The following is a 13756-nucleotide window of genomic DNA, read 5'->3' as shown; positions in this document are numbered from 1 at the left end:
AAAAAAGGCCTCGTCTCTAGGGAGATATACTCATGGACAAAAATATTTCGGTGACAAGCTGACAGCGCTGGCTACTGTCAAAAACATTTCTAAGGATCTCCTCGAGAAAATAAGTACAGCCAATAAAAAAAAGAGAGCGGCAGACCACTCGGTGGCTTTAAAGATTGTTTTCCTGTCCCAGAATCTCATCGAAAGATTAATTACCGTGAAAATGGAGAATCGGTGATTACAGACATATCACTTGGGTTAACTGGAATGAGAAACGACTGTTGGAGAGAGAGAGAATAAGACTGCAAAGCAGAAGAAAAAGCTCTAGATAGAGATGAGGCAGATGGGTGGAGGGTTTTCATATGGCAGTGGAGAAAAACCATACTATCATAGTAGAGCTCGGGGGGGGGGGGGGGGGGGGGGGGGGGGGTCATGCAAAGTAAAAAAAAAAAAAAGTAAAAAAAAAGCAAGTACATGGTGATGGTCTTCAATAAGTTACACATTGTGTGTAGGTGTTAGGCACATAAACAAACATGCTACACTATTGGAAGGCTTCAAGCTACCCACTCACCCAAGACACACCAATTGTATTCACTGGACAGGAAGAATGAAATGTCCAGATACATGCAATAGCGATATAGGGTTGTTTTGTGCAACATCATTATTTGACAGTATCGTTAACGCATGTCAAACTGGAACATAAATCATGCGTCATATGCTCTCGCCCAACATCTGTAACCTGAAATGACAAATGGAATGTGAAACGTACAGTTCCACTGCTTGCGACACACGGCACCAATAACCACAACAGGAAATGATTATGTTCAGCCATTTTTTTATTGACATTGCAAGTCATCATTTTGCTGAGTAGCCAGCCTGACAAATGCACAAATGTAAATATGTAAAGAGGGGGAGGGGGGGTTTAGAGGGAAGTTGCAGTAGAGTGCTGAGCTTCATCACAGACATAACTAACAGGGGGGGCCTGTTAGGACACTATTATAGAACTGCTTTGGCAGCTCAAACGATAAAACTGCAATAGAAAAAAAGAACATTGGAAGGCAACAATAGCACTTAAGTCTTTGATAGATTTCTTTAATTATTTTCTCTCTGTGGAAAGCAATACTTGAATAGTACATGGAGGCTGATCAGATGCTTAAAATTACAGGCCAGGATGCTTGTTGCATTAATCACAAGTGAGGGTTAGTTTTTGAAATCATATGTGTTAGATCTTTGTAGGGCCTATCTAAATTAATGATAAAGTCATTTTTCTCAAAGGTCTTGGTCAACAAACATGCAAACAATTGAGATATTTTTTTTACATGTAGGATGAAACTAAATCATGGATAAAACATTATGTAGAAAGTTAGTATTATCACTTAAAGAGATCTACAGCCGAGAATAATGAAGTTAAATATTGAGATTGATAGCCAGCTTCCAGTTGATTTAAAGTAAAGCAAAGAAAATAAATAAATACATTCCAAATGTGACTTCATTGAAGGCCTGAATGACAGCAGCACAACACGTTACTGGTTGGGTCAACCGAGGACCTCTCCACCTGGGGAAAAGTGGCTGCAACTAACTAAAAACCTTTCATTGCATTCATTTCCTTGGAACATCTAAAGGCATACCTCTTAAAACAAAGAAATGGGCTTTGCACAGATGGTGTGGTCACTGCATTCAAGTTCATGTAAATGTATACATACATATGCAAAAAAGAATGACAATAATAATAATAATATAATAATAATAACAACAATAATAACATATATGAGGGCACATGGACAATCAAGTGATTAGATAGCCCAAGTATACAGGTCACATACTCAACCATGCATGCACGCACGCACGCACATGCTCACGCTCTCACACACACACACACACACACACACACACACATACAGCATAACATCTGAAGCAAAGCATCACACACTCCAAGGTTCACCATCCTGTGTCAGCCTCCATTGGAAGCGCTTGGAGCTCGGCCTTGTCTTCGCAACATCACAGGCCAGCTGTCAAACAGTCACATCTGAGACTCGCACACAAGCTAGACTGAATATCCTCTTCTTTTACACGTGATGCACGATAAAATGTGTACAAAACGAATGAAACACACACACACATAAGCATATGTATGCATAACAGTGGAATGTTCTCGAACATGCGCTTCATTTGAATCAAGAGTTGGGCGGGTTTGCGGAGCGACAGCCTCTAGCAGTTAATTACCTGACCCGTAGTTTCCTGGGTGGGGGGGGGTGACGGCGAATAAAGTGAGAATTACACACTCGACAAACAGCAACTGCCCTCGTCAGTTCAGCCTGCTGGGGTTAAGCGCCGCAAGGTGAAGCCGTGTCAACCAGGGTTTAGCGCTTGGCGCACTCGACCCCGACTGACTCTCGGTTGTGAACCTTGGTGATGAGCAAGATCCGCACCGGTTTGTGGGGGGGGGGGGGAGTTGCCGTTGCCGTCGCGACGCGCTAGCGCTAAGGACTGGGAGCGTTGCGTTGCGTTCAGCTCGGCTGCGTCATTCGAGTGGGCTGGAGGAGACAGCAGAAGCGACGGGGCTAGCAATCAGAGATGATGACATAATGAGAGAAAAGGGGAGGGAGGAGGTGGTGGGGGGGTTTCACGTTGCCTTGCCTGGCTTTGCCAAAGAGATACAGGCGATGAGCTATAAAAGCTCCATCACTGCAAATAGGACGTCTTTTTTTCCTTTCCTTTCCTAAACCGTTCACCTTTAATGAGCTCCTAGATGAACCTAAATGACTCTCTGAACTCGTTTGAGGATCAGAGATCATAAAGTGTGTCAAAGCGCCATCCTTTTGGTTTTTTTTCTTTTTTAGCATTCTTCCATAACACTGCTTTAGAAAAATGAGTCTAAAGCAAATAAGCAAATAATTTACAGTTGCCTTGATCATAGTCAATTCATGTACAGCAATCAGTCACATCAGAAAACAAAACAGCAACAAAAAAACCTACAACACAAGTAACAAAATCAAGTAAGATGACGATGAAAAAGACAGAAGAGCTTTTTGTGTATGAAATGTGTATGAAAGCACAGAAAGGCCAATGCGGCAAGCGAGAGCCTCTCGGTTTACAGGCAAGCGGACCATAAAGCTCTTTCTGCTGCAGCTCAGCATGTCAGCCAATCTGTCCTGTGGATCTCAGTCAGTGGTGTATCGAGTCGAGTCGAGTCCCCCCCCCCCCCCCCCACCCCCATCCTCCCCCTGCACCCCCAACCCACCCCATTAAGTTCCATTCTCCTGTGGCAGCTAGTGCCTGGAACTTGCTGCATCCCAGATCTAAAGATCTCTTAAGAGCCTTAGCTAGCGTTTTTCACTGTGGGAGGTGGGAGGCGGTGGGGGGTTGGGGAGATATTCTAGTTCACCTGTCTTGTCTCGTTTTTTTTTTTTTGTTTGTTTGTTTGTTTGCTTGTTTTTTCAGGTTACAGAGATAAAATGTCCAAAATAATAACAACAACAACAAAACGAACAGGGGTTACAGCAAGTACATTCAGTAGTAAATAAGTTAAAAAAGAGCAAACACTCTGTCAGTCACCCGACTCAAAACTTTTGTAGTTTCTCTCCCCCAGCGGAGGGATCAGTCTTCAGTCACACACAAGGACGGGCAGAATCCTCCTGGTAGCCATAGAAACAGAGTGATGAGAAGATGAGTGGAAGAGGTGTGTGTGTTTTTTTTTTCTTCTTCTTCTTCTGAGGACGAGAGGCAGGGCCAGCTTCAGCCCGTCGTGTCAGGCTCCTTGCTGGGGTCTGAGCTTAGGCGGAAATTCTCCTGAGACAGGACCTCCAAGTGCTGTGGGGAGACACATCACACACAACGGGGACAGTTTTACACTTCAGCACTTTTTCATACTTCAAAAACACTTCACCTGAGCCCTGCTTCAGAAGAATAACATAACCATGTCTTAATTGGTGGTTACAAGCGATCATGAAAAATGTTATCAATGAGTTACATTTTACACAACAGTCCTTGTTACCGCTTAATAACTCTATATGCTGTTATAGTATACAAACTTTAAAGGGTTGTCATGACAATTACATATTACAAGTACATGATATGACATCACTGTCAAAGGGCTGGCATGAAGTCAATGCTATATCATGTTTATGACATGCTCATGTCAGTCTTATTGAATTGAGAGTACAGTATATGTGATACGCAATAGGTAACTCAAGTTTTACAATGTTTTACAAAGTTATTATATAAATACACAACACAACACAACACAACACAACACAACACAACACAACAAACAAAGTACACAACCACTGTTTGATGATGCCACTGTTTGATGATTGTACCAACAGAGTAGGGCACTGACAGCGCCTTTGTTTTTGAGTGCTTTGTATTTCATTTTTTACCATGGCAATTAAAGAGAGATTGATATGGTGCTTTATTGACAGCCTGGAAGGGCTTGGGTAAAAGGATCACACATCCTCCTACATGGGTGCTGAAAGGACATTAAGCACAGTGGCTCGAGTTCAACAGCAATCTCTCTCGCGCTCACACAGACAGAGACACACACACACAAACAAACAAACAAACAAACAGACAGACTCTCATTCAGACGCACACCCAAACAGAAGGTAAAAACACAATACCCTTTTATCCACACAAACACATGCATGCTCCTTGCCAATCTCTCTCTCACACTCTCTCACACACACACACACACACGCACACACGCACAGAGAAAGAGAGAGACGGAAAGGCAATGTTCCATCTACTGTGCGCGCACTCTAAAGCAACAGCCATCAAATATTAACTGGGCTGTTTGTCTCTGAGCTGGCTGCCCCTACAGACAGTAAATATTCATGAGCCAGTGGCCACTGCTCTCCCCCATCTAAGAGAGAAAATTAGGAGAGCGGGTTACAGACAGAGTGAGGGCCGGAGAGAGAGAGAGAGAAAGAGTAAGAGTGGACAGAGAGAAAGTGAGAAAGGGAGAGAGTGAAGATGACCCTAAAGACTCAAAAGTTCGTTTGGTCATTGCCATGCTCGGGCTATTACGGTGGCTTTTGAGGTGGGCAACACACAGGTGAACGAGGTGTTACAATGTCCCTGACGGAGTTGAAGGCCGAGAGAGGAAGAGCTGGTGGAGAGGGAGAAGGAGTCGGCTTAGGGAAGGGAAAGGCTTACAGTAACAAGCTGCGATGCCGTTATGTGAGAAGAGGAGAGGCGAGAGATTTTGGATGAAGCACAACATCTCTCTACACTCAAGCAGCGTATTAAAGCACTCTTTCATCAGGCCTCTCACACACAGTGTCTTTCATGTTCCACTGAGGAGCCGGCGAACGGGATCCGACATGGACACGATTCTCCACTAGTGGTGCAGGCAGGGCTTACGCAACAGCCTGCAGCCGCACACACATGGGCTGCCATGTACCCAGTCTCTTTAGGATGCTTCTCTCTCTCTCTCTCTCTCTCTCTCTCTCTCTCTCTCTCTCTCTCTCTCTCTCTCTCTCTCTCTCACATTGTTTCTCTCTCTCTCTCTCTCTCTCTCTCACATTGTTTCTCTCTCACTCTCTCTCTCTCTCACTCCCTCCCTGTCTAGATCACTGTTTCTCTATCACTCTCTCTATCACTCTCTCTATCACTCTCTCCATCACTCTCTCCATCACTCTCTCCATCACTCTCTCCATCACTCTCTCTATCACTCTCTCTATCACTCTCTCCATCACTCTCTCTATCACTCTCTCTATCACTCTCTCTATCACTCTCTCTATCACTCTATCACACTCTCTCTCTCCAAATCCCCCCCCACCTCAACGCTGACATTGAGCAGTGGCGCATCTGAAGGAAAAACATTCTACTAATCAATGACACACGATGCACGGAACCTTGGCAACAAGTGTGTGTGTGTGAGTGGTGCCTCTTGCTCAGTGGTGCCTCTTGCTCAGTGGTTAACGGTAGATTACTGGCGATAGTGGGTGGTAATGAATGAGAATTACTGAAATGGGCCTCTTCAGAAGAGGCTTGTTTTAGATCGGCCTCTCTGAGACGTGCTTTGCTCCGACCCCCCGGAGTGACGAACACCGACTGAAGTGGACACCCACTGCGGCGGCTTGACCACAAAAAAGAAGAAAAAAAAGAAAGAAAGAAAGCAAGCAGGGAAAGTTTCTCTCGTGTGAGGAGAGGAGAGCGCTGGTCGATGCCTTTCCTCACTTTTCCGCCGTCTCCTGCTTTGCCAAGGTTGAAACCCGGGCGTAGTGCAACCTACAACTCCCTCTGGGCACATGCTACTCCTACACACCCTGCTCTGCCAAGCATCCAGACCGTCTCCAACTCAGCAACAATAAACACACACACACACACTGACACACTCCCTCTTACACACACACACACTTAACCGAGGTGAACCGACGCGCAAAGAACATTCATGTATTTCCACAAACACACATCACCCCGGGTGTTAAGCAGGGGGAAGCAGGTCCTTTTTTTTGGCTTTCTAACACCTCTCCACAACACAAGAAGGAGGACGGCTGCGTCGGCGTGAGCGTGTGCGATGCGTCTCTATGGCGATGGTGGTGGTGGGTGGGTGGGGGGGGGTCGCTGGTTGGACGGGCGAGGTTAATTGTCGCTGGTGAGCGAGAGCGCTGGCCGTAATCCCTTCAAACGGCGTGGCCCCGCGCGGCGCCTGGGGAACGCGTTCTATTCCTGCACCCGTAAACACATTCCGCATTAGAGACGCCCACCGCTTGGCTCCAGATGAATGCCACAGCTGGGAGCAGTCGCGAGGCCCCGCACGACAGCACTGCCTCCTACACTCGCTCACTCCCTCGTTCACTCAGTCTCTCACACACACACGTCGTCAGTTCCCTCACATACAGTACTCACTGTAGATCCCCTCTCTCTCTCTCTCTCTCTCTCTCTCTCTCTCTCTCTCTCTCTCTCTCTCTCTCTCTCTCTCTCTCTCTCTCTCTCTCTCTCTCTCTCTCTCTCTCTCTCTCTCTCTCTCTCTCTCTCTCTCTCTCTCTCTCTCTCTCTCTCTCTCTCTGTACACACAGAAATACGTTGTGAATTTCCCTCTTTCTTCACATTCACCCTCTACTGTTCTTGTTGCGTCATTCTTCCTTGTTGTTCTCCTGCATTTCCTCTTGTCTTTCTCTGTCTCTTTGTCTCCAGGTCAAGCTTCTGGGAGCTCATCCTATCTGCCTGAGACATGACTTGCCCAGCGCCAGAAGGCTTTTTGTTAACCTCTGAGTGTTTATCACCCCCCCTGAAAACAGACCCAAAAGCACTTGGATGGGTTGACTCCCACCGCACCCCCCCCCACCTCCTCCTTCTGTCACATCTCAATGGGTGCCCCTGTGCCGTGACTGACCTTTTGTAGGTGCATGTTCTTAGTCAGCTGCTCCTCCAGCATGTGCTGCAGCTTCTTGTTCATCTCGCGCAGGTTCTCGTCGCCCGGCTTCACCAGGTCGCGCAGCACCGAGCCCAGGCCCATCCGCTCCGCCGGACCCCCGTGGTGGGCCACCACAGCTGCACCGGAGACATCTGGAAAAGACAGGGGCACAGAGAGGGGGGGTGGGGGTGGGGGGGGGGGGGGGGGGTATTGCTAGTCAGTGAGGTCCACAGACAAGTCAGCCAACCTTCTGGCATTCCCCTGATTATTCACAAAACAGCAGCCAGCAGTCAGCATGTCAGTCCAGCTGGATTTGTTGCAGTATCATTTATTCCAGTTCAGAACAGAACAACTCTGTGGCTACCATTACCACTCGACTGGTCAACGTGTCCTACATCATTACACGCACACATCCACATTTCACACCGTTTCCGGGGTCAAAGGGTAAAACACAAGTTAACAGGGGGGGGGGGTTATTGCTAGTCAGTGAGGTCCACAGACAAGTCAGCCAACCTTCTGGCATTCCCCTGATTATTCACAAAACAGCAGCCAGCAGTCAGCATGTCAGTCCAGCTGGATTTGTTGCAGTGTTTTAGCTGAGGGAAACCAAATAATATAGCCACTGGAAGGGCTTCAAGTGAGACTCAGATGCTTTATGCACTCCACAGCAGAACAGCGACGTTCTTGACATAAGGCTCATGAATATGGAATATGGCACCGAATCAGGGGGACATTTAAGAGGTTCGAGCCGGAGAATAAACCGCCTGCGCCCTAACATGGGGAAACGATCCACCAAATCCGTGGCTCCTCAGGCCTGACAGGGCCCCCCCTTCAGCAACACTGTGACGGCCTCGGAGCTCGCGCTCATCTCCGGATGTTCTGACAAGAGAACCGCTCCTGTTGTTCTGCACGAGGCAGATAAAAACGTGCTCGTCCTGGAGCAGCGGGCGGGCGGCCGAGCGGACGCATCTGGAGCCGAACGCAGAGCGCACACGGCAGCGGGTAAATTAAGAGCAGTACCACACATCAGACATGTGGAGTTAAACACACACACACACACACACACACGTACACACACAGGCACACACACACACACACACACACACACACACACACACACACACACACACACACACACACACGGCAGCGGGTAAATTAAGAGCGGTACCACACATCAGACATGTTGAGTTAAACACACACACACACGAACGCACACACAGGCACAGAGACACACACACACACGCGCACACGGACACACACACGCACACGGACACACACACACACACGGACACACACACACACACGGACACACACACACACACACACACACACACACACACACACACACACACACACACACACACACACACACACACACACACACGCACACACTACAAAGTCAAATTAAAGGTACACGAGCCAGTTTATGTTACAGAGGAGCTGCCAACAGAAACAAATATCTGGAGCGTCACAGGTAGCAGACGGCATTATTGTGCCGCTGTAATTGGACAAGCAGCTTCCGTTAAAGAACGAAACAGATGGCTTAACTGGTGATTAATTGAGAACATGGCTTCCTTTTGTGAGGTAAGCAATATTGTCGACGAGTGACATCCACCCACACAAGGGGTGTCCCTGCGAAGCTTAGTGCCCTGCCTTCCTCTGTCAGGTTCCCGGTGAACTGCCAAGCTGTTCCTCACCGGAGAGTAACTGAGACCTGCTAGCGGTGCCAAAAGCACACACCATGGAACCAATTTAAGAGATCTCTCAATCAAAGCCCAGCCCAGGCATGGCATCGTCCACGCTAACTTGATATTTAAGGCATGAAACAACAGAAGCTATTCTCATCACGTCGAGGCCAAAGACAAAAGCAGTTAACCCTGTTTGTTTTCTTGTTTGCCCTGAAATTGCATCATATTCTCGACAATGTATGCTAATGTGGTCAACCATGTCAGACAAAACAGAGATCAACGGGTCAGATTTGTTGTACAGCTTAAAGGAGAGATTAGACTTCACAAACAAGAAAAGGCCAGCAGCTACACAAATGAAGTATCGAGTGACACGTCACTGTAAATGGAGACTTTAACTGTAGCCCTGGAGGACTGGGCAACCTTTGACCAGTTGGCTCAGAAAGTTTAAGGCGATACTCAACATTTCGGTCACCCATGAAAGACTGCCAGTAAGCACCACTGGAAGCCAAACAGCCTATTCAAGGGAGGGGGGGGGGGGGGGGGTTGAAAGAGGAGGAGGAATCTCCAAAATAACTGCCATATATGGGATATATTTGATCACCAGTCAATATTATAATTATCATCAAAATAAGAGCATTTGTTATGGTGGATATTTTAGAATATACCATGGACATATACTGTACACAATTAAATGGGAGTCAATACCGAGTATTTTGGCTTTCAATTCCAAGAGCCTGAGTAAGCAAAAAATGGTCTCGAGACCAAGACCAAGACCAGACTGGAGTACTATAACACATTGTCCTCAGAGCAACTTGGGGTTAAGTGCCCTGCTCAAGGGCACCATGGTGGAAGCCAAGTATTGAACCCACATTGAACGGCCACAGGACATAGTATACTGTGCTTTTACACACTTTTTGATGCATCAGTCTAGGTGGTAGATCCATGTCGTAATTGAGTACCAACGCAACCATTCAACACAATCAAACAATCAAAAACCAAAGGTCAATTGAATTTTATAAAATGAAAGAAACTGCATATATTTATTATCATTATCTAGTTATAAGATTTGTCAGCAAACCACTACTGTTGTATACTGTACATGTTGGAGTTCATTCCGATGCTTCCCCAATGTTTCAGTCTCCTGTGTTAGTCTGAGTGACTGAATTTCCTGTTTGGCTCGCTGAGGCCAGCCTGCACTACTGAATGGGTAGGTATAATTTACAGAATTGTTGTTTCGGTGACTTTAATAGTAATAGTAATACTTAATAATAATAGGGCCCTTCAATCCCCATGTTGCTGTAAACAATAGGTGTTTTCAAGGGGAGAGGAGGTCGAAAGGCTCTGCAGTGCTATGCTGTCGAAAACCTGCTGGCAACCTTGGGTGTTTCCCTCTAATGCCATAAGCAGCATCAAAAGCTGCCACTAACAACATCAAGGCTGGAAAATCCACACCTGTCAGCTGATCGGTATTTCTCCCGCATTGATCGCACACATTCATCCACATTAGATAGGCAGGGCTGGGATAGCACTGGGCCCTCTTGGATAAATCTCCGCTCGCTGAGGAAGAGTTATACAGCAAGAACCCCCCCCCCCCCCCCCACACACACACACACACAGACACACACAATCCTCCATCCTCCTTCCACTAATGGGTGGAAAACGCTATGTGGATGACTTGCTGACTATTGGAAGGCTGCCAGGTCTGCTTCCTGTCTGTGTTTGCGCCCGCCGCCACTGCTGAGGAGAGGAGTGATGAGGGGGAATGAGGAGCGCCCCTGAGTGTGGCGCAGATCAGAACTTTACCTAGACCACCATACACACACACACACGCACACACGCAATCAGGCTGCACCTTTACCACAAAAGGGGTTCCCAGTCTCCCATAGGACCGATAACAAGAGGGAGGTTAATGGGGAGGTAACACCGAGAAGCACTGCGGTCCATTTCCTCTGCGACAAACCCAACTCAACAGACTGCCACCTCCCCAGCCTGTTGATCCACGTCACCTCCCGTCACAATCCAAACAAATGGGTGACGCTCCGAAGCTGGCAACGTTTCGCTGGCTTGCGTGTTAAACTCGTGCAGGTTTACCCTCTTGCTAAAAATGTCTCGATGGATGCCTTTTCTAACACTTTGCTTCAGCCACCCAAATGATCACTATCCATCATACTACCAGTAGATGAGCAAAACACAAAGAGTGGAGGAGCTGCATAAATACAGGTTGGATGACATTTTTGGTCAAGGGGTCTTTGTCTGAAAATAAACTTGAACGCTTGTCACTTTCTGGCTGTGCAGCACTTCTACAAAATGGATGAATGTGTCAGAAAAGTCTAGCGAGATGGCTTCCCAACCAAGGGCAAGAGGGTAGAGATGCTCCATGCTCCATCAGGGACGGGGGATGGGCAGAGTCTGCGGCACACCCTGTGTGTGTGTGTGTGTGTGTGTGTGTGTGTGTGCGTGCATGTGCGAGGTTGTGTGTTTGAGAGTGTGTATGAGAGTGTGTATGAGAGTGTGTACGTGTCTGGGTGTTTGTGCGTGTGTGTGTGTGTATTGCCTAAGAACCTTACCCTGAGTGACTCCTGCAGCAGCAGCAGGGAAGAGCACTTAGTGGGGAAGAGATGCGCCGTCTACAAATAACCCCCCCGCCGCCCAAGCATGACGCTGCCGTGGAGCTGATGGCTCCCTTCAACTCCCACAAGCCTCTCTCTCATACATACGTACATGTACATACATTATATACATACGTACATACATACTGTGCTCGTCATACGCCTGCGTACATCTCCCCCCACCCCCCCCCCCCCCCAACACACGCACACTCCTATGCACAGTCATCTCATGCTCTCTAGTCTACACATACACTTCTCTCAGTGTTCCGCCCATGAATATAGTCATCTCCTGCTATCTCACTGCACATGCATACACCCACACAAACACCATTCCATCTGTCTCCGACAAGCAGTGATGGCAACCCATGCAGTACATACAGTATGGCAACACGTTCTCCCCATCATTCTCTTTTTCTCATACATACATTCATTTTATGCCATCACACTCCATTTCAACCACATGTAAACACTAAAAGAAATGACCCATCAATGCCCTGTTCTGCACACCAATCCTTTAGCTGTAACTTATCTATAACTGACAACCTTTGAACAAAATGGTGGATAACACTGCTTTAACCATTGCTGTATAGTACTATCCAGCCCAGATATCCTGCTGAAATCGTCTTCGGTCCTCTGATATTCATATCAGAACAGCAGTGTTGTTTTAGCAAACCAGCAAAACTGGCAAAAAGGGGTTCATGTCAAAGCAAAGTCAAACAAAAAAATACCCATACACGATTCTCAATGCAACGGAACCACACTAATGTTTCTCCTAAAGGCGACCACAGCAAACTCTACACACCAGCGCAACTGCAGTGCGCTTACCTGCTCTACAAACGCCATTGGTGGGGGTGCTGCAGTGCACTTGGGTTTATTTAGTATGGACCGAGTCCTCTATACGTGAATGTCTCCTGGAGCAGACTCACTTAGTCATCTACACCTTTAAGCCATCTGTTCCGCTGAGATATCTGCTAACCAGCCTGCAGTCGTGTTGCATTTCACTGTCCAGGGATTCTGTCATGAGGATGCATTACCTTTGGGGAATGTGGCTTTTCTCGGCTCTTTCAAATGTTAATGTGTTAATGTGAGCCTGTGCGTGTCTGGGCGACTGTGTGTGTGTGTGTGTGTGTGTGTGTGTGTGTGTGTGTGTGTGTGTGTGTGGAGAGTTCTAGAAAAAGCTTGATGGTGTGGTAAGGAAGCGATTTTAAAAAATGGAGATGGTGGCGCGTGTGTGTGTGTGTGTGTGTGCGAGCACGCTGTGCCGAGATGGGTAGGCAGTCAGACAGGAGGGTGTAAAGACTTGTTTAGAAAGAAGTGGCATACTGTGATGAATATTTGTAGGTGTGTGTGTGTGTGTGTGTGTGTGTGCGTGTGTGTGTGTGTGTGTGTGTGTGTGTGTGTGCGCTGTGCACACACAGCAGGGGGGTTAGGATTCAAGTCATTTCGCTGGTGTGTGTGGCAAGGTAAGTGGGAGCATGTGATGCTAAGAGAGGAGAGCTGGGATGACATGGGATATGTGCGTTGGGAGGGAGAGGCTGCGGAGCTACGCTGCGCCGGGGTAGAGAGAAGTGACATGTCTACTGCAGGGATTACTCCTCCTTCTGCAGGATGTGTGTGCCGCAATGTGGAGCCACTTCACATCCTCTTCCCCCTGACACTAGGGATTCAGACCAGCATGCAACAGGGACGCAGGTGACCAAAGAGAGAGAGAGGGGAGAAGGAGACACAAAAGAAGATTCAAAAGTGGAGAAGAAAATAGGAAAACAATAAAAAAAAAAACGTGAAATCCGGTAAACAAAATAAAAAAAACAGAGAATGAGAAATGACGAGAGCGGGATTAAAGAGGGAGGGAAAAAAAGGGAGGGGGGACAGACAGAGTGAATAAGGAGGAAAGATAAAGAAAGAATGAGGCACGCCATGCATGCAGTGGAGGGAGAGAGAGAGAGAGAGAGAGAGAGAGAGAGAGGCCATGAGGCCACACGGCTGTAGTGAGACACAAAGCAAAGAGCAGGCCAGACTAAGCGAGACACAAAACAAAGAGCAGGCCAGACTAGGCGAGACGCACGACAGCGAGCGCGTCTGTCGGTGTGCAGGCTGTGGCCAGGTGAGCA

General features: G+C 47.4%; 1 protein-coding gene across 2 annotated transcripts in view; it reads right to left on the bottom strand.

Annotated features, from left to right (window-relative positions):
* Positions 1-3216: 3216 nt before the first annotated feature.
* The window catches only part of gripap1 (GRIP1 associated protein 1), a 52452-nt gene continuing 41912 nt past the window's right edge, over positions 3217-13756 (bottom strand). For both annotated transcript variants that reach the window (XM_062541426.1, XM_062541427.1), the window contains 2 exons: positions 7328-7500; positions 3217-3798 (listed from right to left, as the gene is read on the bottom strand). In XM_062541426.1, coding sequence (XP_062397410.1) covers positions 3724-3798; positions 7328-7500 — 248 coding nt within the window. In that variant the 3' untranslated portion in view covers positions 3217-3723. The remainder of the gene's footprint in view (positions 3799-7327; positions 7501-13756) is intronic.

This window comes from Sardina pilchardus, chromosome 7, assembly GCF_963854185.1.
Source record: "Sardina pilchardus chromosome 7, fSarPil1.1, whole genome shotgun sequence".
Taxonomy (NCBI): domain Eukaryota; kingdom Metazoa; phylum Chordata; class Actinopteri; order Clupeiformes; family Clupeidae; genus Sardina; species Sardina pilchardus.
Note: the sequence above shows the minus strand (reverse complement) of the source record. Positions and strands in the feature narration are given on the sequence as shown.